At 37.0% G+C, this 27,864-nt stretch overlaps 1 protein-coding gene and 1 pseudogene across 1 annotated transcript in view; both read right to left on the reverse strand.

Annotated features, from left to right (window-relative positions):
* Positions 1–2,192: 2,192 nt before the first annotated feature.
* Positions 2,193–27,864, reverse strand: part of ARHGEF3 (Rho guanine nucleotide exchange factor 3) — a 52,336-nt gene continuing 26,664 nt past the window's right edge. The window contains exons 2-10 of the mRNA XM_032211688.1: positions 25,155–25,262; positions 16,885–17,055; positions 14,195–14,257; positions 13,939–14,035; positions 12,489–12,565; positions 11,433–11,690; positions 9,003–9,173; positions 5,191–5,377; positions 2,193–4,893 (exon numbers count right to left, since the gene is read on the reverse strand). Of these exons, the coding sequence (XP_032067579.1) occupies positions 4,547–4,893; positions 5,191–5,377; positions 9,003–9,173; positions 11,433–11,690; positions 12,489–12,565; positions 13,939–14,035; positions 14,195–14,257; positions 16,885–17,055; positions 25,155–25,262 (1,479 nt within the window). The 3' untranslated portion in view covers positions 2,193–4,546. The remainder of the gene's footprint in view (positions 4,894–5,190; positions 5,378–9,002; positions 9,174–11,432; positions 11,691–12,488; positions 12,566–13,938; positions 14,036–14,194; positions 14,258–16,884; positions 17,056–25,154; positions 25,263–27,864) is intronic.
* LOC116504583 lies at positions 6,830–8,178 on the reverse strand (annotated as a pseudogene).

A 27,864-nucleotide genomic window follows, 5' to 3' on the forward strand; every position in this document is an offset into this window, starting at 1 on the left:
ATGGGACTCAAAATTAATCATCTGGTGTACTTACCTTATTACAGTAAATGGTTAGAAATCTGCTTTTCCCCGGAAGTAGGGGGGGGGGCAGAAAAACAATCTGGTTTCATGAGATCTTTCAGGATTTTAAGCAGGTAATAGTCATTAAAAATCTACAGGGAAGCAATCATGCAGGATAATCAGAGTTTGTACAATTTATATATTATGTTCTAATGAGATTTGATTACAGACAGCCTGGTTTAAGCATGTGACAAGCTTCATTTTGGTTAATTAGGGTGCTTCTATAAAAAGATGATCCTGGTTTGAACAACCCAGATCCTTTTTTGGTTTCCTAGAAAAGAAATTTCCTATTCTGGATTGAATTCTAAAGAATTTGAGTAGACAAAAGTTAATTATAGGAATCTGACCTTTAGACTGCAATCATTACTGGATATGAAAAATTAATAAAAATTAAGATGTTCTTCTAAACAATTTTACTTTCATTAAAATAGTACCAGCAGTTTAAACAATTTCACTATATTCTTCTTGATGTGGTTACTTTTTCATTAATAAATTAAGTCATTTATTGGAACAAGATGAGAGATGCAGCCTTTTTTTCTACTCTCTGATTTTTATTTTGCTTCTTTTGATGGTGGAAATATTTGAACGTAAGATCTGAAATGCATTCTGATAGCAAAATACAATAATAGTCTTCCCAATAATTTTTAAAATATCAAGTAGATGCTTCTCTTTCTCATGTATAGTTTTTCCCTTCAACAGGTATTTTATTTCAGCTTTTTGGGTTTTTTTATAGGTATGTGTTTTTCCATAGTCAGTTGAGTTTATTTCTATTTTTACTTGAGCGGCTTTCAATTTTTTTAATATGCAACAGCTTGTTTCAGATTCAGCTTTTCTATTTTTTCTTTGGCTTGTCATATTGGGTCTTTCCATTGTATTTATGATGCCTAATGTTTTAAACAGTGTCATAATATTTTCATGCAATATAAAAGGCATGAGATATTTATTAAAAAAGAAATAATTGCAGCATGGAACAGGTGTTTTTACATGAACCTCACATTACTCCTGATTTTTCTATATATATATATATAAAACTGCTGTGTTGCAATATTTTTGGGCAGGGCTTATTTTAGCGCATGTGCTCAAAAGCCCGATTAGGATTATTATCCAGGGTAGTGGTGGTAGCGGGGAGGCTCCACCCTCCTGCACGCTTCTGCGCATGCACAGAAGTGTCATGCGCAAGCATGAGTGAACTGGTAGCGCCAGAGTTCTGATGTTCCTGGGCTCTGTTGGAGCCACTCTTCCAGTTTTGGAGTCACAACCCCAAGGGCTCCTACTACCACTTTGGCATTTATTTTCCTCATACCTCATACGTCTATACTCCATGACTGCCTTCATGTTCTGATGCCTTCAGAATTTTAAAATTAAAGTTGTAAAGGAAAACATGTTTTCCAAATCTCAAAAATCTATTTGGCTGGAGAAGAAACCGAGGTCTACAGTTGCTCCAAAGATATGATTTTCACATAAAATAAAACACTTGGCATTGGTTGGTTTAGGAGAACCATTCTGAAATTTCAGCAGAAAGATCCCCATAATGTACTGCCTAATGTCTTAAATATGCATAAAAGTTTAACCTATTAATCATAGAAGAGATTGAAGGAATCTATAGAATAAGAAGGTTCCCTCTTTAAATTACTAAAGCAGCTATAACACAGGAATACGTCTTGAATGATTTACACAGCCTTATTGTATTTGCTAGTACATAGTGGATATTTGCTTCCCTTTTAAAAAAAAATCAAATGAACTCCTATTGTAAGATTTCTAAGGAGATATGCATTTTGACTCTGGACTGCAACAATTGCCGGTGTTTGTTCCTGTTCAGACATAGCAAGCATCTTAAAACTGATGAAAAAGAATTTGATGAAGTTGATTATAGCTCTCACATTTCAAATCCTTCATAAACCCATTTTGAGCATCAGTAATATACAATAAGTTTAGCTAAAATATAAAATTAATAATACTTTGAAGTAAATTATATTCTGCCTTTCCCAACCAAGCATGGAGCTATGGAACATAATTCAGTGTAATTTATTTGAAATGTTTTGAGAACAGTATAAGTCTATTATGCAAAAATATTTAATTACTAATACAGTATTTTTAATAAATGAAAACCATATAATTTCTCTAACATTTTGGCAATATTTGTCAGTTCAGTAGTTCACAACTTAAGTACATAATCCTTGGTATATTTACTGAGAAATAGTCCCACTATGTCATTTGGACTTATTCCCATGTGTTGTAAGGTTGTAAAAATTTTAAGATTGCAATTTAATGTATTTTCTATTGCGTCTCCTTTGTAATTATTACTCCAAGCCCAGTCTGGAACATTGCATTAAACCATAAGTCACTGGATCTCTTTCCCTGAACATTTTTCAGAATAAAGCAAGTTAAATAAATTACAAGATTGAAACATGATCATAATTTTTTAATCCTATACATACAGAAATGTCCTAAATAGTGATATTGGTAATTAATACTTTTTTTAAAAAAAGAAGTAAAGTAACCTACTATATACTGATTATTTTAACATAATTACTTGTGTAACAGATAGTGAAACATTAAAAAAAACCTGACACCTTATTTACTCCACTAATTTTTTTGTAAACATAAAATGCTTGATGTATACATTTTGCCAACGTTACTGTTGTACTGAGGTTGGAGTCTATACTGTATGGAAAGTAATAGTTATTATATTTCAGTGCACTGTTGCATATTATAGAACCATTTATTTAAAAAATCAGTAAAATACTGAATTTAATGTTGTTCAAACCTAATTGTAATTTTCTTACTCAATTTCCCAGTTTATTGGCATTTTCACAACTTTAACTGGGAAAGCTAATCAAAGCTGGACATTTTTCTGAGATGTTAATCGGAACACTTTGCAGTTGCGTTTCAAGAATAACAGTAGGTGCTACAGAAGGTTCTCACAACAGAGAATTATAGAATGGTACAGACTGGTACTAAGGAAGCCAATGCTTTATTGGGAGATCTGTTATAAGAAAATATCTGAATCAGTTTTAATCATGACAATCGTGACTTATTTTAATCACAATTAGCTAATCAATTTAAACTCCTGATAAAACACATTATAAACATAAAAGTGAATTAATTTAAAAACCTGGTTTTCTAATTTTTTCTAATGGGGATCCCTATTCCAATTTTTTTCAAGGTTGCTAATGTTTTGTTTGAATCACATTACATGTATTCTGAATTTTAATATGAGAAGCATATTAAACAAGTTTCTTACACAGAATTCATGACAAAGTATCTTAGTTGTGACAACAGGATATGCTTTTGTCAAAATGGGAAAAAAGCAGAGTCATCCTCTAATTTGTCCCTATTTTATGTCCTTGTGAGGTCACAAGACATATGCAAAAGGGATGGACCTTGTGGCTTCTTTTATCATTTGCCACTCTTTCCCCATCAGGTATCTCTATCTGTACCTGCAATGGAAGCTAGGAATATGAGCAATCATGGAAACTGAGAAAGAGAAGGTTTATTTGCTGCTCACCCAACTGATTTCCCAAGAATAGGTCTTGATTATAATTTTTATTTATAAAATGTAAGACAAATCAAAGATGTAAAGCGAGAGCACCATTTTATATACAAACTGATATGTTACCTCAGAAAGGGCTACACAAAGCAAAACAATTCTGTATAAATGTGAGTTCATTTATATTTCTGTTGTCATTTTTGGTGTTTCCATGCTCAGCACAATCATAGAGTTTTAGATTTTCACTATTAATGAAGTGTTAATTTTCAAATGATTATCTTGCATTTGAAACCCTATTTTATTGCATTAGCCATGTTAATTGTTGACATGTGTATCTTAACGTTTCGCCCTAAAAATGTAAATCAATCTGTATTTAAGATTCCTGCCGACTTAGTATTTTAGTTTATCCTAAAATATAGCACTGCTTTATAAATGGTTGGACATCAATTGAGTCCTCATTATTTTTTGAACACCATCCACTGTCCAATATGCTACTTGTGATAGCTTCTGCACCCCTGCAAGTGATGTACTTAATGTCAAGAAATGTACTTATGTCAAATCACCAGGTGATAAGTAACTCAGTTTTAACTTCAGGCTTTTTGAAACCTTGCTTTATGTAACTTCCTGACCTTGACACTTTAAAAATGCCATGCAGACAACTTGTGTTAAGTTGCCATTTGAAACATCAAATGTGGGCATTTTATAAACAGGGACACCTGGTATATGTCTAAAACTGGTAGTTTAGAAATCATGTCTACCAACAGGACGTGTGAAACATTTGGCCAAGTACCTGTCTCAGCGACTGAGGCATTTACAGACTATCACAAGACTACAGTTGCCACACATACCAGTAGTTAACAGTATTATGGTCAATAGGTACAAATATAATAGGAATTGAATTGACATTGTCACAAAAATATTAAAAAGTGCTTCTTGCTCCACATATGGAATGCAAATACGTACATATGAGACACTGAAAGCCTCTTGAAGCTTTTGTCAGACATTGCTTTCTAATTCTCTGTCATTCTCCCATGAATCTGTCTCTCCCATGTGGTCACACTCAAGGCTGATTTCACTAGTGTCCATGCTACAGTTAGATCCACTGTCTGATTGGTCCATTTGTTCAGACTTGGATTCTTGCTGGAATATGCTGTTCCTACTTGATGCTATTACAGGTCCTTCCAAATCACGGACTCCATTTTCACCCGAGGCACGTAAAACCAGTTCTTTGGCTTGACGGATAGAGTTGAGCCAGAGCTGTTTATTGAAAGTATCATTTGCTTGTAATGAGTGGGATTGGCTTTGTGATCCATTCTTGAAGCTGATTCGAAAGAAGTTTTTAACTGGAAGAAAGGAAGCAAATCAGTATATAGAATGCTTTATGTAGGATGATTTAAATGCTGTGTGAATTTTCAGAACGTTTGAGCTTTGGTTTGTAATTTTCCACAAAATGCTAAGGATTTAAAACAATGGCACATTATTATTAATTTAAGAACTGGGATTCTCTAGGTGCCCGCTACATGAAGGATATGTCAAAACAGCTTCTTAGCAAAACAGCAAATGAATAGAATTTTAAATAAATAAAATTCTGAAATGTCATTATTTGACAAACATCAAAATAATGTAACTGTGATTCATACTTCTCTCATTGTTGCTGAATGCACCACGTATGGATCCACCTAATCGCACCTCTCCATCTTGCAAGTCTTCCAGCATAAGATCCTTCACAGGGATGGGCTGACGATACATTTGGTAGCAGAGTTGTTCATTATGAAGAATTGCCCGAGTAATTACTAGCACTTCTTGGAAAAGAAAGACATGAAATTTCTGAGGAGGAAAAAAAAAGCTTGAGTCTCTTTTCTAGAATTTTATACATTTCTTTTTTTAAAAAACAATCAATTACCCTAGAGAAAACAGAAGCATTCAAAATACCCCCCCCCTCCTCTCTCTCTCTCACACACACACACACCTCTGCTCTTTATTTTCTAAATCCTCTTTAGTTTTTCCAGGCCCTGTTATTTTCCAAGCTTTTTGTACTCCTTCCTGATGTTGCTATCACTTGACACTGCTATTGCCACCATTAATCATTGTCTACTACCATGATGTCTAGTTGATTGGCCAGTATCTGTATGTCTGGATCCAGAAGCCCCTCAGTGCCTTGGTGCTATTATTATCCATAACCATCTGGGGGACCTCCCATTTGGATTTGGGAGGGTCTAGCTCATACACTGTGCAAATTTTATTGTACACAGTGCCAACCAGTTGGTTGTGCTGTTAAATGTATGCTGTTCCTGTCTGCATCTTACACCATGCCACTATGTCTTGCACCTCTGCATAATTTGCATTTGGGGTCCTCTCAAGTCCAATAGAACTTTGTTTCCATGGATGTAGTTCTTAGTGTCTGTTCTTGTGTTGATCTGATCTGTGTCTCAGTACTGCCTTTTAGTCAGCCCTTCCCAGCCATTGGTAGGATTTCCCAATGTCTGCCACTTTAGCTATCTGTTGATGGTACATCCCATGCAGAGTCTTGTCTTCCCATGGCACTTGAGCATTCTCCTTGATTTTCTTCTCATGTCTGCTGCTGCTTTAGACATTTCCTCTGAAGCTCATTTTTGTCTGCCATCTTACTGATGTATGCCTGGATGCTATGAGTTTCAGACTTAGACCTCACCCTCTTTCTGCCTGGTATATAATCTCTGTTGGACTTTGGGTTGAAAATTCCATATATTGTGAGAAGGTTCTGGATCTTCATGTTCTGTTTTGACCAGCTCATTCTACCAGCAAGATATCTGATGACATACATGGCATGTATGTTGATGGCATGGATCTTGTTCTTCCAATTAAGTTGGGTCTTCAGAATCTGACTTATCCTTTGATGGTGGTACTTGGGATGCCACACTTCTCCAGTCCTAATGCCATCCCAATATCCTCACTGTAGATGTGTCAGATGGATATCTTGTTCACTCTTGCATGTAGTTTTATGTCATCTATGTAGAGATAGTGGCTGATGGTAGTCTCTATCTTGAACTTGTATCCATATCACTCCTTATGATTATCTGGTGGAGGAGGAGGTTCAAAACTATGCGGAACAGCCGCAGGATCAAAACATCATAGCAATAGCAATAGCAGTTAGACTTATATACCGCTTCATAGGGCTTTCAGCCCTCTCTAAGCGGTTTACAGAGTCAGCATATTGCCCCCAACAGTCTGGGTCCTCATTTCACCCACCTCAGAAGGATGGAAGGCTGAGTCAACCTTGAGCTGGTGAGATTTGAACCGCTGAACTGCAGATAACAGTCAGCTGAAGTGGCCTGCAATACTGCACTCTACCCACTGTGCCACCTCGGCTCTCCATATGACTAGAAGGAAGTATACCCTGAATACAGAGAAAAACAAATGTGTGTTGATGAAAGTTCTTGGGAAAGTGGCTTATAAAGAAATTTGAGGAGTTAAGGCATTTAATCAACATGGGCAGAATGCACCTATTAAGGAGAACAACACCTACCAAAGAACAGGATGCTCTTTGTAGCTCGCTGGATAATAAAAAAGAGGAAGGGATGGTCAGCTTTGAATTGTGGCACAAACATTACACCTCCCTTCATGGCGAGAGCAGTGGCAGCAGCTGCCTCCGTGCCTTCTTCATTGACTTCTATGAATGATTTGTGAACAACTTCAGAGATGACTAAATCATTGTTAGTTGACATTCCAGAGAAGTCTGCCTTGCCCTCATCAAATGCATCCGTCATTCCCATGCTTTTCAGAACAGGCTTCAGGTCATATTTTTCTTCCAGTTTAAATTTGGGAAAGGAGAGTTCAATTTTTCTGGGAACATATTCTCTGGATTGATCCAGTCCATGAGTTTCTCATGCGTAATTTCTCTCTCCAGCTTTTCCAATCCAGTAGAGTTATCTTCAATCTCATCGGGGAGCAGAATGATCATGCTCAACTCATCACCAACATATGGAATCTCAAGAATGGAAATCCGAGAGGCCGATATATCGACATAGTTGTATTCTGCTTTCTTGAACGTCATCTGCACTGTTTTCCTTTCATTCTTGTTAATACGGAATGGCTTTTCCTGTGTGTTATCTTTGTTGAACTTAGCTGCCCAGTTCCCCTTGAAATAGATAGCATTCACCAAAACCAGTTTTGTAAGCGAATCAATTATTCCAGGGACAAGCAGATCCTGAATTTTTCCTGAGGTTTTCTCTGCTACCCAGTCATTTATATGTTTTCTTGAATCTTCTGAAGCTTGTTTGAAGTTAAGTTTTTCCAGACTTGCATGGTAGAATTTCTCAGTGGATTCTATAAATGATGCAAGAAAATCGTATGATGTTTCTCCAAAGAGCCGATTGGCTAGGCTGAGGATATAATTGGCCCCTGGTTTGTTGATTTCAGAAATCAGTTTCTCAAATTTTTGGTGAACCTCTCCATCTTTGGATACAGAGAGCACCTTTGACATCTGAACTTCTGTATTGCCTTTGGCCCCCAACAAGACCATAAGCAGTGCCGAAGATATACTCAAAGGAGAAAAAAACAAGTTCTTGGAAGGATCTTTGCACAAAGCTTCTTGAAGAGGTCCAGGGCAAAGGTGGTGTTTGCTGTAGAAAGACTGTCCATGTTTCCGAGCCTGGGGACAGGGCAGGTAGTATTCTGGGCTGCTAGCAGCCTTACTAAGAGACGTCTCTGGCTGGGGAGAAACGCCGGCGCAGCTGCCATCATCTTGGAATATGTGCGCTTGATGGACACTTATGCAAGTTATCTTGAGTTGATTTCCAGTGTTATTTCCAGAGTCCCATTGAGTACTTTAGGAAGGTCCTTAGTGTCCTGTTGACTTTGTATAGTACCACAGATCAAAGTGTGTGACACTAAACCATAGGCTTTCCTGTAGTGAATCCAGGCTGTGCTCAGATTGATCTGTTTTGACCTTGAATTTTAGGCAATTGCTCTATCTATGAACAATTAATGTTTTGAACTTCTAGATTTGTTCCCTTCTAAGATGTGCTTATATATAGCCTCATGGTCCTGTAGCTTGGCAGCATGATCCCTAATGGAACTTTCCATGTTGTGGAAGGCAAGATCTTTTATGGTGCTGTTCCCTTGTAGGGCTATAACATGATCTGTCCTCCTTTTATGGATCTGAATGCTTATTTAAGAACGTACTGTGGTGGGAAAGCCCTAAGGAATATGATAGATGGATATATAGATGGATGGATGGATGGATGAAAAGATCGATGGATAGACAAATATCACAATTCTATTAAAAGAAGGATAGTATTTTCTAATACACATTAGCTTGTTTGTTGTTCTAAAGTCTGCTAAGGCATACTAACTGCAGCCAATAGTTTGGTTAATTTGAGCAACAATCTGATGATGTAAAAAACAAAATTCAAAGGAAAGGGAATAAAACATATCAGTATTTTATTTTTATTTTGAAAAATAAATCCCTTACCGCTCCCCTGTTGTTTTTTAGTTCACCGTGACAGCAAACAACACGTGATTCATCTATCAGGGAGTCCCTTTGGGTATCATCAAGATATATCAGCCTCTCTTTGTAATACTGACATTCAGATTCTCCTGTCTTTTTATTGATTTCTGCTACTATGCCTTGAACAATATTCATCTGGAAAAAAATAAAGAGATTATTTACAAGCAGGTCAATTTCCAAGACAGGTTGACAAAAAGCTGCTAAAAGGAGATCTATTTAAAATTAAATTTTCAATATTTTTCTGGCAGAGTGTACGGTGTGTAGACTTTAATTCCTAGAATTCTTCATTCTAGATCAGTGTTTCTCAACCTTGTCAACTTGAAGATGTCTGGACTTCTTCTGGGCATTCGCTGGCTGGGGAATTCTGGGAGTTGAAGTCCAGACATCTTCAAGTTGACAAGGTTGAGAAACACTGTTCTAGATATTATTGACAGTGGTTCAACTGAATGTGCAGGAATGACATCTGCAGGAACTTCTTGGTTATCATTAAAAGAAAATACTTATAGCTCAGGGTTGAAATGTGGGGTCCTTGTTGGTTTCAGCTTGATTGTTTTCTTGCAGATGTTTAATTACCCAAATTAGGTGACATTATCAGTGCTGGACAAGGGAATGAAATGCCTGCAACAACCAAGCTAAGAAAGCACCAAGGACCCTTCACTTTTTGGTTATGTTTTGAGAGCAGGAATATACCATACGATAATCGGCCTGCTGCCAATTACCTCTCAAAGACCCATTAGATCGCACAGGATTGGCCTCCTCCGGGTTCCGTCTACCAGCCAATGTCATCTGGCTACGACTCGGGGGAAGGCCTTCTCTGTGGCAGCTCCGGCCCTGTGGAACGAACTCCCCGCAGAGATTCGGACCCTCACCTCTCTCCAGGCCTTCCGAAAAGCTGTTAAAACCTGGCTGTGTTGGCAGGCCTGGGGTTGATGAGCTCCCTTCCCCTCTCGACTTGTGTGGCTGTTGGCTATTTTAACTGCTTGTCTTGTATTTTTGTGTTCCCTTCCCCCCCTTGAGTTGTTCGCCGCCCTGAGTCCCACAGGGAATAGGGCGGCATATAAATAAAACAAATCTCAATCTCTCAATCTCTAATCAATATGAATACACCCAGTCCTTGTTCAGTGACCAAGTTCTGTTCCAGTGATTGTTAAGTGAAATAATTGCTAAGCATACGCTTCACACAAAGAGAGAGAGAGACAGAGACAGATGCAGTGAAGATTACCGGATGCTACTGTCTCATTTAGATAAAGTTCTCTTGTACAGCATTAATCTCATTCTGGTGTGTATTGTTTTCTGGCATATGAATTTGGTCATAAATATGTGTACTGGTTAAAAATGGTTAATAAATGCCCTTTTTTACCATTGCATTTACAAGTGATCTCTAAATGTAATAGTTGCTAAATGAATGACAATTTAGCACATTTCTTCATTCAAGTAGACTAAATGAAATATAATCGGAATCATTTTGCACATAAACAACAGAACTTTGTTGTTTGATTTTTTTAACTAAAACTGCTAGTATTATGTGTGCTTGACCCCATGCCTGTATTGTAATTTGCTTTGCCATAGTAAATAGGGATGCTTTTCTAAATAAACCTAAGTGATTAAAAATAGTCCTGCATACTTCTAGTAAAAGCAGTTGTATTGAACTTTCATGTCTTCATTAAGGGGAAGGAATTCTAAAATTTGTGGGAGCCCTAAACACTTGGTGCCTTTGCTATTGCAACCAGGCTAATCTACAATATTCTTGAAACCCTGACCAGCCTTTGAATACTTAAGCAGAAGCAGCTATTTATTCCCAGAGGATTAAAGAAAAGTTTGGCATAAGTAACTTTGGCACGCTTCTGTTTCTTAGAATTATATCTAAGAAGCAACACTATGGAGAGGAATATTTGAAGGTGTGATATTTAGCCATAAATACATACACATACGCACAGTCACAGTGGGACATGGTTCATGTGTTATCAGATTGTTATTTCTGCTTCAACAGCTCAACACAATACATGGAAACCATTAGTATGACCAACCAATTTGGGTTGTGGAGGTCACATGATCTATTTTGTCAAAGGAAAGAGACTATTTGATTCACTTCATTAAAAAGGGGGCTTGAAGGTAGATACATCTACTGGAACTATCTAGTCTAGAAGAACACTTAGCCAACAGAGCAGAAGAAGGCACCTTAACTTTTCCACAGCCTCTAAAAACAGTACTGCTTTTCTACTTCTACACTATTAATATTCTTACATTAACTATAAATAATTTTGCATATCAAGCACCTACAGACTCACATACATACACTATGGTAATTCTAATCCAAGCAACTGCCTTGAGATGGATAATTCAACATTTTTTAAAAAAATATCTCTATTTGTTACATTGTTGCTAAATACATACAGCTTCTTCAAGGTGCTGATGATCTGGATGATCATTTGGTGTGTGCCTCAAAATCTCTCTGAGTAGCAGTGGATATTTCACCAGACGGCTGCGTGGGATATCAAGGAAATTCCATAAATCTAATTTACGACTGAAAGGCGATTCCAGGCAACGCTGTAGGAAGTCCTGCACTCTGTGGTCCTGTTTTTTATGGTCCAACAAAGCTTTAGCAGTCACTTGATTGCTGCAGTAACTATCGTAAGAATTCAAGAACGGCAGCTAAGAAAGAAAAGAAATGATAATAGGTGGCAGGAGTTTTGGGGTATTTGAGAGACCGCCTACTGCCAATTACCTCCAATAGACCGATTAGATCCCACAGATTAGGCCTCCTCCAAATTCCATCTACCGGCCAATGCCGACTGGCGACATAGGGCGGCATAGAAATATAATAAACTCAACAACTCAACTTTTTACATGTTCATATTCAAACATATTTGTTGCTTTCAAACGGTTTTTTTTTTTCAAATCTTTAAATCTGCTATTCTAAGGTTCTAATTATGCAGTATTGTAAGTTCTATTTTCTGTATTTTCCTACCTACAGTTCAATGGCTTTAAAAATAGTTATTGCAGCCTTGAATCCAACAATGAGTTTAAAAAGCACATTTTCTGAATAAGTCCAATATATTTGAACTAATATAACAATGCAATCTTCTGAAGCAATTGATATGTGTAACCTTAGCACATTATAATTAATCTAAGGATTATGTATCACAAGCATTGCTCATTGGCATATGCAAAGCTTATAAAATAAACATTTGTTAATATATGAAACTATGAAAGCAGTTTTTGAAGTTGTTCTTTACCCTTAATCTTCTGCAGTGTTAGAAAGCTGCTTTAAGTATTAAAATCAAAGATCCTTTTCTTTAAAATTTATCTTTTCCAACTATATTAATTTTAACTCAAATATTCACAAATCCTGCTATTCATGTTTCTTTAAATATGTTTATAATGCTAAATAAGATTGGTATGGTAGTTAAAAAATAGGAACAAGAAAATCTATATAAGTATTTTACCTACCCAGCTCACAAGAATGTGACCAACTGATTCTGTAGATCCATCAGACTTCCTCGTTTCCTTCAGTCTCCTAAGAAGATCTGATGAAAATAGAATACTGAGTATTATGGGAATGAATGGAAGACTTGGTTAATGAATCATTCACTGATAATGTTCATAATATGAAAAGCCAGGCTTAGCAGAGAATGTAACACTGGTTTTTCCTCTACAATGGACTAGGCTTTTGAACTTTTGTGTGACTCAAATATACTGTGTTTTCCTATATTTTGTCTAAACAACAGAAAAGGGAAGCTTGTCAATTTAGTATTAGTTTCTACTAATAAAAACTTTGCCAAATGTCATTAAAGCCCCTATCATTTTTATAAAAAGTGAGTCAAAGGGCTATTCATGTTTCAGTAACAAACCTCATGCAACATGCCTAATGGTTTCTTCATACATCCGTTTTAACTGCTGCATTGACAGTTTCAGTTTTGATCATAGCAGAATGATTTGTATCTTTTATTAGAAAACATTTCCACATTTAAGCATCCAACCCACCTTCTAAAGATTAAATGATGATCAGAGGAAAAGCAAAACAACCAATAGCATGACCCCCACTTCAGAAATGACCCTTTTGCAACAATGTTAAGCCTTTCTTCTAAAAGGCTGCTTAATTTGGAATCAGAGTCCCTCCCTTCATAGCACCCTTTAAAAAAAAAAAAGAAGAGTAATTTCAGGAAGTCCTAAAAGAAGCTCAATAGTGAGAAAAAAACAAAGACACACATACCATAATTTTACAAATCTGAATAAGCTGAAATAATGAGCTATGTAAAATATATCCGGAAACTTTTGGTATGTACTTCAGAATTATTATTATTATAAACTTTATTTATTAAACATGAAATGCAGTCAACTGAATATTTAAAAATGTGTCACAAATACCAGTGACTGGTGCTAATGGTTGACATCGGTTGCTGCCAGCGTCCTAGGTATCAACCAAATATCTTCTTAAAATATATGATGCTCTGAGTAGCGCAGTTTTTTGCAGTTCCGCTGGTGTTATTGCAGGAAGCTGCAATTTCTTGATGTGTTTTGTAAAATTCTTGGTCATGGTACTAAGTACCCCGGTGACAATGGGTACATGTTTCATCCATAACCGTGTACTTTCGATGGCCAGGTCACGATGTTTTGTGTTTTTTCCAGTTCTTTTATTAAATTATTTATACATATATGTATGTACGTTTTTATGTATACATGTATGTATATGTATATAAATTCCATAATGAAACCTTAACAGATTACAACCAATTCCAAGGTAAAGGCCTCTCCATAAACATAAACCTACACAAATATTATAGAAAATTTAAATATGGGACATTGCTGCATATTACAGCTTTTAGATTTTAGATTTTGCATAAGACTCTAATATTGTATACAACCATTTCGCCAATATACTGAATGCAAGGAATTATACCTTCGTGAAGAGGAATTAAAGAATCTAGTGTTCCAAAAATTTGGTTTAATTCTTGTTCAGACATTATGGATAGCTTAAGCATTGGATCATGGTACGCCTGTGTAAAGACAGAAAAGCCGTACAATAAATATTTAAACTCTCGTATTAGTGATCATATTTAAGTTCTGGCTTCCATATTCAAACTTTGTCTTCATTTGCACTGGTTACAGAAACAGTATTAACAAGTTTCAGATAGAATATGTAAGCATGAAAATACCTTCTTTGCTAACTTTAAGTCTTCAATCAAGTCTTCTTCTCCTTGTGCAAGTTCAAATATTGCCTGTAATTTTGAAAATGAAGGTGAGATTTTTATAAAATAAAGAAATAAATGTGCTATTCCAAAATAAATAGAAAAATTGAAATAAGGCTAAAGACACAATTTTTTGTTTTCTTTTGCAAGGAAAAAAATATGATAAAACCCAACAGATTATGTAGTTACTCTGTTTTTTTATGTATGTTATATTCCAATCTACAGCTTCCGTGTTAACAATGATTAGTTGTATGACTAATTATATAGTCCATTTTGCTACATCAGAAAAAGTTATAAAGCAATGTATGCTAGTATAACAGTTTCTGATTTTTGGTTAGCATGCTTCTTTATTAGAGAATACTATTTTAATATCAATATTTCAGAATGAGTTTCATATATTTACACATAGAGACACACTTCAAGGGAATGTGCACAGAGAACTACAGGTAAAGCTAAAAAGTAGAGATTTTGTCCCCCTCTTTTCATTCTGCTCAAAGGAGCAGAGGACAAATGAGAAGACCTTGCTTCTTTTTGTCTTTTACAGGTAGTCCTCAACTTACAACCATAACTGAGCCCAAAATTTCCATTGCTAATTGAGGCAATGGTTAAGTGACCTATTTATGACCATTTTCCCACAGTTGTTAACTGAATGGCTGCTGTTGTTAAATGAAGCATGCGGTCATTAAATGAATCTAGCTTCCCCCATTCACTTTGCTTGTTGGAAGCCAGCTGGGAGAGTTATAAATGGTGATCACATGACCCTAGGACAGTGCAACTGTCATAAATATATGCCAGTTACCAATTGCTGGAATTTTGACCATGTGACCATGGGGAAGCTGCAATGGGCATAAGTGTCAAAAACAGTCATAAGTTACTTTTCAATGCTGCTGTAACTTTGAACAGTCACTAAACAAATAGTTGTAAGACAAGGACTAGCTGTATCTTGTATGTTTCCACTTCCTTAAATATTAAGTGCATCATTGGTCCTACTATCAGTTTCAGGACAAATTGATGGGTGCAAATTATATTGTTTCCTTAAAATAAATTGGTGCACATTGTATCTTGTCCTTTAAAAAGTATATTTTTATAGCTTCAAAATAATTTAAAAGGAGGAGGAATTGTTCAAATGCCATTCTGTTTTTTGCTCCTACTTTACTCATGACTTGTTTCAAGAGATTGTTATGCTTAAGATTCTTGGGGTGTACAATGGCCTTGTGGGGGTTTTGTGGCAAAGCAAATTAACTCATTTTATTTCCAGTTGAGACTCAGTCTATTTCTTTAAAAAACCAGAAAAGCTGCTACTTTTAAGCATGAATGCTTGGAATATCAAATAAAATGCCTTGCATCTGATTGAACATGCAGCAGATCATTCTGAATGAACAGCTCAAGGGCTAATCAATTTACAACACCAAGAAACTCAAATGAAAAAAAATAATTAGTACCACATGCTTGATAGGCAGTGAATACTTTAAGGCAAGAAAATAAAGCTGACATGGAAAGGGAAGTAACAGTGACAATTGGATGGCTAATGAAGCCATGTGCTACGAGAGCAAATTTAAAGGCTGGTAAATGTTGTTGTGCTAACATCTAGAGAGCTACACGTGTTCAGGAAAGAGACCTTCTTACCTCATAATTATTGTCTAAGTAGCCATTCTAGAACTAAGACAGGAAGCAAAATGTGCAATTATAACTTTGCCATTTGTTCCTGCCTTTCACTATTCTTAATCAATGGAAAAATATTTGTAGCAACAATTCACACTGGTTGAGTTCACATATCAAGAAAGGCTATAATGTTCATTTGCTTTTAGCTTAATATGTTATAGGTACCCAGCCATTGTGGTTTTTAAAGTACATTTTACAGCTTAGCATACAACAGGTTCTACATCACTTTCCTTGTTCATTTGACTACTGCTCCATTTAAAAGCAAATCAGAAATATAGAGGAATCTTTTCTTCCTATTTGTAAACTCTACCCAACCCTCAAATTATAACTACATGAGGAAAATATATGGGTAGCAGCAATAGGAAGAAAATAAAAAAGCCATAGAATGAGGTGATGTATTTTTAAAAATGGCCCTGTCTTTATATTCAGACTTTCTTCCTTGATCCAGATTTGTTTTGCCATTATATTGCTACTTGCAGAGGATTCTCTTTCAACATCAATGGCCAGTTGGCTTTTGAATACAAAACAGAGGGGGGGAAATGATTCATTCCATTGTAGTGTAAGCAAAATAGACAGAGCTCTGTAGCAGGCACCAATCTAATCAGGTGCTGCGAGAGTCACTTTTACAGACTAGAGTAGCAATATGTTAACAGTTCTTAACAGCATCGGAGTACACTCAAAAGATATGTGAGCTTAGTTGTTTGCTTGTAGACATTTCATTACCCAGCTAGGTAACATCTTCAGTCACTGCTTAATGGAGTAATGAAACATCTATAAGCAAACAACCATGCTCAAAAAGCACCAAGTTTCTACAATTCAACCCTGACTGTATATACTGTAGTCTCTTCTATAGATGTGTGGCAGTTTTGTTACTGCCCTGAGTGCAAAAAGAGGGAATGTTTTTGTGGAGAGCAAATGTACTGTACAGAGTCAGGTACACATTCACTTTTACTTCAGAAAAAAAAGAAACTAAAAGACAATATAAATAAGCGAACCTCTTGGCGCTTAATTTCTTTGGATGTGAGCATCTGATTGACACAAACATCGAAAGTCTCACTCCAGAGTTTACTGTCTCGTCGCTTGGTGCTAGCAGAGGGTACATTTTTCATCCAAGAACGTGATGCAAGTAGATCAGTTCGACTGTCATTACGAAAACTGATAGAACGCTAGGAAAAAGGAAACTATAATTACTACTTAGATAACATTTGATTTAAAGTACCAGTGCAGAAGCAGGATGAAACCTGGTTGCTGATTTTGGACCAGCCTAGCTCACAGGTGTCATGGCAATAACACTGGATAGGAATCTATATAGTTCTTTGGTATTTTTGGAAGAAACTTATAATAAGTAACAATTTCTTTTTGAAAACTTAGCCATAATTATAACTTAGTCAAAAAAGAAAATTAATAAACTTGAATACAAATCTTGAGGAAGCCCTACAATTTACTGTAAATAAAGTTCTAAATTGGAATTTACCACTGTAAACATAATGCATGTATAATTTTTATTCAGCAACAAAATGAAAGTGTCAATGTTCAAATGGGAGTTTCCATAATTATCGTAAATATGTCATTTTATATTCATTGGTCACTCATGTATATATTTCAAAAAGAATTATACATACACCATATTAATTTATGTACTTAGGCAGAATCTTAAAAGGCATTTTGCAAAAAAAAATTATTATAGAGCGGGCCTACTTTCATTAAACTACACTCTTTTATCCCTGTTTATTCATCCGATGGCACTAAAGTGACCTGCAGCAAGAGGGATCCAACTGGCATCTACTCAGAGTAAATAATTGAATTCCAGGCAAGAATATACTGCAGATGTAATCAAGATGTGTTAAGAAGTGCAGTTGCAATATCACTTGAAGAGTTCTAGACTGTATCCTGAGTAGAATTTCTGGAAGCCCTGTGAGGCAAAATAGATTATGCCAGAACTAGCACCTAAAGGGATGGGTGCATGGTACTGTAATGGTGTCAGGCATAACCTCCTTGGAGAAGACAACCCATTGCGGCAATATTGTTAATATAATCTTTTTTAGTTCACTACCAACAACTGTTATTTAGATGGTGTCTGTACGGAGGGAGGTTTCGAAGCAAGGGGCACTGGCTTCACTTAATTCAGTTTCAAACCATTTACGTTTTTTAAATTAAACAATGGCACTTTGAATTTGGCTTGCAACCAAATTTACAGTTGATGAAGTTTGCTGAAATATAATTGAAGGAAGTACGGGCAGCCAAACATCTGATTGTTCCAGTCTTCTCAAATTGAAGTTTCTAGATTATATTTTCAGAGGTCTTAATACTGCAGTACTCTTTTAGCAAAGCAAGGTAAACTCATTGTCACAAAGGGAATCTGGATTTTGCAGTCCAAGTCCAAATTCAGGGACACCTCCAAAGTTCCAACCATTTTTTGAGGGGAGGAATACACTCTGAAACAATTCAATAGATTTCTCTAAATTAAAGAAAAAATAGGTAAATGTGTACCTACAGGACTGAATTCTTAATATTCATCCTTCCTGTGTATCAAAAAATGTGCCATAGGAATTTTTTATTATTGCCCCTAGTTACAAGGTAAAACATACCAAAACAAATGCAACCATTTTAAAGCTACCAAAATGTACATGATTTATCAACAAAATATTGAAAATTCCAAAATAAGTAAAACAAGCTGACAGAGCAAAGTACCGTATTTTCACGACCATAAGGCGCACCGAATTATAAGGCGCAGTATCAGTTAACGGTAAATTTTCAACCTTTCTTCATATATAAGGCGCACCGGATTATAAAGCGCACAGTTTTTTTTGCAACATTCATCCGCGCGCAACTTTCGCAAACAAACAAATTACTAACGAAATCGCGCGATCGCGGGGTTTACTGGCAGGTGCTCAATTTGCAAACATTTTTCACGGATTGGCGTAGCCTTTAAACGCAGCCTAAAAAGAATTAAAACACTAAAAAAATACAGAGAAAAATCAGTCACTTTTATTAAACTTTTAAACAGCTTTTAAACTTTTAAAACTTTAAAACTTTTATAGTCGGCTCTATTCATCTTCCATGAAACCTTCGAACTCTTCGTCCTCCGTATCGGAGATCATCAATTGGGCGATGGCGGCATGCAGCAAACCCGAATCCATATGGCCCGTATCTTCATCGTCAGAGTCATCAGTTTCGATACTCTCGATGCCGTCGCTGGTCAGTCCAGGAATGATGTCGGCCTTCGCGAACCCTCGGATGACAGTTCTGGCGGATACTTTATGCCAGGCATCCACTATCCACTGGCACACAGTGGCATAACTGGCCCGGCGTTGCCTCCCGGTCTTCGTGAAGGAGTGCTCTCCTTCCATCATCCAGTTTTCCCACGTGATTCGCAGTTTCGCCTTGAAGGAACGATTGACACTTATGTCCAGTGGTTGCACTTCTTTGGTCAGACCACCCGGTATTACAGCAAGCTCCGAGTTGGTCTTTTTCACCAGGGCTTTCACATTTTCTGTTTTGTGGGCACGCATGGAGTCGTACACCAACAATGCCGGCGACGCACGAAAAAATCCATCCGGTCTCCGAACGTAAACTTCTGATAGCCAATTCTTCATTATCTCTTCATCCATCCAGCCTTTAGGATTCACTTCAACAATTATTCCAGCTGGCAATGTTTCTTTAGGCAACGTTTTTCTTTTAAAAATTACCATTGGGGGTAATTTCTGCCCATTTGACAAAACACCGAGAACTACAGTAAATGATACCTTTTCATTTCCTGTGGTGCGAATTGATACCGTTGATGTTCCGGTTCTCTCTACAGTTCGGTTCACCGGAATATCAAAGGTGAGGGGGACTTCGTCCATGTTGATGATGTGGTCGGCCTGTATATTTTTTTCAGCGATCTTGCTTTTGCAGTAACTCCGGAAGTTGGCCAACTTTTCCTTGTAATCCGCCGGCAACTGCTGAGACACCGTCGTCCTTGTACGGATAGAGAGCTGCCGTCGTTTCATGAAACGGAAGCACCAAGAAGGCCCTCCTTTAAAGTCATTGATATCCATTTCATTTGCCATAGCTTTGGCTTTTATCCGAATGGCGACAGTTGAGATGCTTCTGCCACCTGCTCTTTGTTCCGAAATCCATCGGTCAAGTCTGTCTTCTAGTTGCGGCCACCTTGCTTTATTGCCACGGAAACTTTTCTTCGTCTTCTTTGCAAGACGTAGGTCATCTTCTTGCTTTCTCCACTTGCGCACCATGGACTCATTAATGTTGAATTCTCTAGCTGCAGATCTATTTCCATGTTCTTTTGCATGGTTGCTTGCTTTCAATTTAAAATCTGCCTCGTAAACAAGTCTCCTTTGTGGAGCCATTTCGAAGTCACTTTGGAAAGGCGCGCGCGCCAGCAGTGCGCTATTTCTCAAGGGGAAGCCGGGGTTCCCCTTGAGAAATAGTGGTTCTAGAAGCCGGACAAAGGCGTATTCGCGCGCACGCTAAGTAAAACTCTGAAGCAATGAGATAAGAATTTCCCGAATGGAAGGGGAATGTGAAACCTTTTAGGAAGGTGAAGGGTGGAATTCAACTGAAACACTACCGTCTTGCTTGTCCTTACGGCGGGAAAAGGGGGTAAAGGTCATGATAATAGCGTAAAATCGGGAGGCACAGACCCGAGGGACGTGTGCGTGCCTGCTCGCGGTCATTCGATTGCGAGCTTCAAGTTTGTTGCTGCGCAATGTGAAACAGAAATTGTTTTGAGATCCCTTCAATACTCAAGGTTCATATAAACGGTAAATTTTCATACTTTTTTCATATATAAGGCGCACCGGATTATAAGGCGCACTGCCGGTTTTTGATCAAATTTTAGGATTTTCAGTGCGCCTTATGGTCGTGAAAATACGGTACTCAATATACTTAGAATAGAATAGAATAGAATAGAATAGAATAGAATTTTATTATTTGTATGCCGCCCTTCTCCGGGAGGACTCAGAGCGGCGAACAATTCAAGGGGGAAAAAGGGGAACGTAAAAACGAAATACAAATAATAAAAATAGGCAACAGTCGCACAACCATACATGTCGAGAGGGGAGGGAACTCATCACCCCCAGGCCTGCCGGCAAAGCCAGGTTTTGACGGCTTTTCGGAAGGCCTAGAGAGAGGTGAGGGAATCCCTGCGGGGAATCCCGAATCCCTGCGGGGAGTTCATTCCAGAGGGCCGGAGCTGCCACAGAGAAGGCCCTCCCCCGGGTAATAGCCAGATGGCACTGGCTGGTAGATGGTACCCGGAGGAGGCCAACCCTGTGAGATCTAATGTGTCTGTGGGAGGTAACTGGCAGCAGGCGGTCTCTCAAGTACCCAGATCCAATACCATGAAGGGCTTTATAAGTTACGACTAGCACCTTGAAGCGTATCCGGAGACTGATCGGTAACCAGTGCAGCTCGCGGAGGATAGGTGTAACGTGGGTGTACCAAGGTGCACCCACAATCGCTCACACGGCTGCATTCTGGACGAGTTGAAGTCTTCGAATACTCTTCAAGGGCTGCCCCATGTAGAGCGCATTGCAGTAGTCCAGTCTTGAGGTCACAAGGGCGTGAGTGACTGTTGCGAGCGCCTCCCGGTCCAGGTAGGGACGCAACTGGCGCACCAGGCGAACCTGGGCAAATGCCCCCCTGGTCACAGCCGACAAATGGTGTTCTAAAGTCAGCTGTGGATCCAGGAGGACCCCCAAGTTGCGAGCCCTGTCTGAGGGCCATAGATTTTCACCCCCCAGCCTGAGTGATGGAATATTGACCAAGTTTTTGGGAGGGAAACACAACAGCCTAACTTACCTAACTCTTAATTCTCATACATCTCAGAAAATATTTAAGTAAATGACAATGAAATAAAATGTAACAAAAAATATGTTTAGTCTCACAGTTATTCTTGATTATCATTATTATCTCAACCTTTAAGAGGAAGGGGTTAATAAATGTAATAGATGTATTATAGCCATGCCAATGTTCCCCAACAACATTATCAATTACCACAAGAAAGAATTATCCAGGTTTCTATAGTTGATACTGAAATACTCTTTATTAAAGGATTCACATTTTATACAACAAAATACAACAAGAGTTTGAACAATTCTTTTCAATTCTAAACAGACATTATGTATGTTTACTAGTTGCTTAGGACACCTTTAAGGCATCTACATGTCTTACTCTATGTGGCTTAATGGGAAACAGGGGAAAATCAAGAAGTTAAAAGAAAAAAGATTGATGTGAGGTAGAATTAAGAACCGTTTGAGCACATATGAAACACGCATGTAAAGTTAGTATATGTTTTATGAATGCTAAACAAAAACCTAATTATGCACTTGAAACAGAATATTCATTGAATTGTATAAAATAAAGATGCTAATAATGAGGGAAAAGATCTGATAAATTAGCCAGGGAACTCAGTGGAAAAACCATGACTAATAATAGTGAGAGCTAAGAATGTATCATGAGGTCTGTTAAGAATCAAGGAAGATATGGATCAGCCCATCAGGATGGAGAGTGTTTAGCTAAGTCACACCCAAAGTTTTTTATTTTCTCATTGATACAAAAGAGTCTACCAAAGGTGGAAGAGAAAGAGCCATGAGACATTGATGTTAAAAGATTCTTTTCCTGACTGTGGAGAGATTATATAAGCTATCTATTAGTTGGCTCTTTTACTACCAAGGTTGACTCTGGTAAGAAAACTGCTATGAAAGTTACAGTACATCGTGACTAGAGGTGGGTTGCTCCTGGTTTGGCAGTGGTGATTTGGCAGAACCGGCAGCGACCCTGACCATTCATGCCCCCGAACCAGTTCCCCGGTCTCTTCTTCCATTGATGGCATGCTTCTACGCATGTGCAGAACAATTTTTAGTCAACTGTGCATCTGTCAGCAATGTGTGGTCGGCATGCACACAAGCAAAGCGAGCAGCGCATGCAAAGCATGCATGCAGCAAACCAGTGCCAACCAGTTCAGGAACCCACCCACCCCTGATCATGACCATATGCTTCGCATTGATTTTATAACTATATTCAGGTCCCAAAGGAGATTTTTCAGGAGGCAACTGGACTTTCTTGATTTTCTTTGAAGATGTTTTGCTTCTCATCCAAGAAGCTTCATCAGCTCTGACTGGATGGTGGGGAATAGAAAGATTTATATTCCTTGCAAATAACGGGTCATTTGCTTTCTTTCTGAGGGTCGTTGAAACACTTGGTGGTTTATCTATGTCCTCAGGGTCACCTCAATAGTGCTATGGTTTCTGTAGTCAGCACTTTTTTCTCTGGAAATCTATTCCTACTCTCACACCATTCAAAGAGTGTTCATCCCAAATTGCATAGCTAAAAGTCTAGAAATTCTCAATAATCCAGGTTATGGTTATCCCAAAGGTGCTTTTTCAGGAGGCAATTGGACTTTCTTGTTTTTTCTTTGAAGACGTTTCACTTCTCATCCAAGAAGCTTCTTCAGCTCTGACTGGATGGTGGGGAATGGAAGGATTTCATTCATTCATGATCCAGCATTATTATGAAAAGAGATGCATGGAGTACAATAATAAAATTTAGCAACCTTTAATTCACTTTTCACTCTGAGCAACAAGAACTAATGAGTCATATTTCTCTCTGGGTAATATTTTTATTAAAAGTGAAAGAGTAAGGTTGCTTCAACCCAGAAAACTTCTGATGTTTCTCATACATTTCTCTTTGACTGAAAACCACAAGAGGAACTGCAATTTATTTTTGACTTCGGTCTTACCTTTTTTGGTATATATCCAATTATGTTTTGTCCACATCAATCAGTACAAATAAAGAAACTGTATTTCAGAAAATTATTTTTATTGAAGCAACGATAACCATTTGTGCATGTGTTTCAGAGTCAAAAGCTACATGTTGGCGCTTTGTCCCATCTCCACTCTCATTTTTAAACCAGAAATGGTGCTAGACTTCTTTGGCTGCCTGCTACACTCCTATAAATATTTGGTGTAAATGCATGATATGAATCAAAAATCCTAATTATTTTTGTACAGCAGGACATCTAGAATTTATTAAAGGTACTCTTAGAAAATAACTATCATGATGGGTGTGTTCATTCATAAGTTGATTCACCTCTAATCAAATATGTCCTAAGAATATCTGGATTATATGTTGGTCCCCCCAGAAGTATTTTTTAAATAAAAAATATGTTTAAGCCTGCTGCTTTCCATATAATTTTATTTCTTTATTTAAAGAATCTAAATCAAATGAAATAGTGAGGCATGGCTCTTGTAGGTTCCAGAGGAGATATCTCCAGGCACAGTATCACAATAGGGATCCAACTTCTAGATTTGATCCTCTGCAGCATGTTACAAAATTTAGAAGGCTGAGCCTAGAGTAGTTTGTATCTTTAAAAGTTAATAACAATATGTATTGACTTACTCCATAGTCATTATTTGGGTGATACAATTTCCAAATCATATTACAGGCTGGACGGCTTCTGAAAAAACTACTACTTTCTCAAACAGAGAAATTTACAGTGGAATGAAATGAATATGAATTGCTTCATATTTATATTGTCTGACTATTTGGTAATCTAACGGTCCATTTTCTCTCTACTCAAAAAGATGTGACATGAAAGCAGCTACTTAGTTATATAATCAATATTGATCTGCTTTCATGAATAATGTAACCTTCAAATTATCATAGCAGTTGATTCATCATTATTCATTTGCATTTTTAAATACATATTTGAAAACTGAGTAGTGCGCAGCAATTGAAAAATCTGTTCTTGGGGTATCAACATAAATGTTCTCTATTTAAAATTAAAGCAGAATTATCAAAACAATTCTACCTGTATACATTTAAATATTTCAATTATTACGCTTTCCTATAAAAGTTACATTTTGGGTCAAATAATCTCCAATTGAATATTTTACGTAACTATTGATGAGAAATTAAAGTACAATGATATTTTAACAATACATTTTATGCTCATTTTTCTCAGGAAAAAAGGGGTTACAAAAAGCAAGTAATCCTGTGAAATATATACTGTGATATAACAGAACTCTCTCATTTGGCTTCCCAAAGTGAGAAAATATGATTTATATGTTTTAGATTTTGGGAGCATTTTCACTGGTGTATATGTTCAGTATGGAAAATTGCTCTAGGTTAAGACCAGAAAAAAATCATAAGCCGGTTATATTCATTACATCTAAACCCACTTAATAATTTTAAAGACACTCTTTACCTTATCGGGAGATGGGCAGCATTATAAATTTAATAAATAAATAAATAAATAAAATACCTGGAGTGTCTGTCCAAATCGCTTCAAGGGAGTTGTTCGGACAGGAGGAATTAAGCTTGCTAGTGATGTCACTCTGGAAAGAGGCTTGACCCGTTTGTTACTGGGCTCCTGTAAATTTTAGACAAATTAATTACATATAAGCATTGTTATATAGGTGATTGTAATCATAATACAAGATAATATAAGAGGAATAGATAATACAATAGGAAAGCCACAAAAAATGTTACCTAGTCAGTCACTGCCCATCCCCCAAGCGTTTAACTAGTAATAGGGATTTTTTGTTTTTTAGGCAACACTGACTTAAGTCAGATTTACATCAGGTCATTAAACATGTTTATTCTTATATTGTGTTGGGGTCAAGTAAGTGTAGGGACTCAGAAGATCACTCCATTGAGACCCTACTATCTAGATGATCTCATGTGACATTGAGAATATAACACATCCGTATGACACTGATTTGTAATGGCCATTTTTCTTCTGGGGCCCCTGAAGTCTCCTAAAACAGTGCAAAGGAAGAATGTTATTCTCATGCTTTGTGTATATGTATTCAATCTTCATGGGTACTTCCTGAGTGCTATTAAAATATTGTGTGTTACATTCTCATGCAAGCATATTTACTATCACCTTATGGCATTCTCTCCCTCCAACACACACACTAACAACCCTCAGCATTTCATGATTTAAGTTGCTCTTTTTACTGTGTTCCTCAGGGTTAAGTTATCTTCATCAAATCCTTCTGAGATTTCTTTCTTTTTCTCTTTTAATTTATAAAGTAATATCCTTTTGTGTTAGGGATCATTTTTTAAAATCTTTTTTGTTTGTTTCAGTGTTGATAGTTCCATTTCTTAAGATAGCTGCTTGGATCACTGGTCATAATATCTGGGATGATGGGAACTGTGGTCCAACACATGAAGGCAACATTAAGGATGGCTAAGCTATGGCTAAGCTATAGTAATATATTTCCTCAATAAAGATGTTTTTTGTTACCCAGCTCTAGCAAACATGAAATGCCTGCAAATGCCAAGAAACCATGTTTTGGTTGGTTGGTTACTGTGTGTGTCTGTGTGTAGGGGACACATAGCCTAAAATGAGTGAGATATATTCTTCAAAATGGGGCTTGCTATTTCAAAAGTGTATACAGAATTACATTTTGTTAAACAACCTCATCCCAAAAATTTAGTTCCCAAAACAATTTCTTATCTCTTTTAATAACATAAAAGATTCAGCTGTTATGGATGTTTTGACGAGCTCATTCTTTGAAGGGCACAGATACAGTGTAAAAACATAAAAAACGTGTTATTAACCTCAAATATTTCTCCCTCAAATCATTATACATTTCTGTATTCAATAATTATCTTTTGAAACAGATAAAAGTTAGAGCATTAAAATGATAATATCTATAAAGAACATTTGCACATTTAACATTTTGTTGTAAACTGTTCAACATCCTATCTTTATCTAAATGCACCAAAAAATATAAGTACATTTATTATTTTTAAACATTTAATAAGCATCTAGCATTCAGTAAGAGACATAAATAATATATCATACATTATTTAAATCAATATTTATCAAGATTTTCTGAATAAATATTAAGTTACTTCTGCATGCCCGAAAAATATAAACAAAATTGACAAAACCAATAAATAATTTTTAAAGTTGATGATTACCCTTGCCTTCCTAATATCCATCCTGTACTGAAGAGATCTTGGGCAGCACATATAAAAAGCAAAATCTGAGAGAAAAAAACGCAAAATGTTCCGGGTGATGTGAATTTTTTCCCAAAAAATATAAAAAAATAAAAACAGAAAAACCATAGGACTTCTAGAAGATACGAATTTACTAACTCATCAAAAACCATACTTTAAAGAAAATTTTAAGCACAATCACCTCTCTTTTTCAGCCATAATTATAAAGTTTACTTAAGCACCTTGTAATTCCAGGTTTTTTTTTGGGGGGGGGGGAATTCTCAGGGAAAATAAGCCAGATCTTACTGTAATCTTCCATATGTTAGTAAATTCATGGTGGCAATTCTTCTTGTAAACAACAACCAACAATCAAAAACCAGGACAGTGGCAGCTTCTTTAATTTTGGTCAGAAATACTATTTCCATCAGTGCAAATATGGATAGGAGAATCAAATGCAAAGCTATGTATTTATTTCTCTAAGATGAAGATGAAGTTCATCACTATCCCTTAAAACCAGGCACTAAAATGTGAAAAAGCCTCCCGTATATCAAAACCCTATTCCGTTGTGGATGCTCTGCAAACAACAAAAGCCAGCTTGCCCTCATCTTTAGCCAAGGTGGATTCAATTTCCTTTGTCTTCGGCAGCGGTGACTTAGCTCAGTCTTTTGGATGGTACATTTATTTTTACGCCACTGCAGCACCACCAGAATACTGAACACAGGAGAAGAGTCGTTGAGCATTTGTTCACTCATTCACTCTCGTTCTCCTCTAAATGGCCCTTCAAGCCCCCAGCTGCTTCTTGCTCATGCATGCCGTTGCTGCTCTGTGTGCCACTGTTCTCCTGGGGGCGGAGAAAGGTTTCTTGTCAATACCCACTGCAGTCCCAGGCACCTAAATCCCAAATGCATGGGGAAGAGCTATGCCGCAATCTCCTTTTCTGAAAGGGTGATATTCTTCAGAATATAATAACCAATATCAAACTAGACTGGTACCAAAATTGCGTTTTTGGTATTATCAAAAAC

Source organism: Thamnophis elegans, chromosome 2 (genome assembly GCF_009769535.1).
Source record: "Thamnophis elegans isolate rThaEle1 chromosome 2, rThaEle1.pri, whole genome shotgun sequence".
Classification (NCBI taxonomy): Eukaryota; Metazoa; Chordata; class Lepidosauria; order Squamata; family Colubridae; genus Thamnophis; species Thamnophis elegans.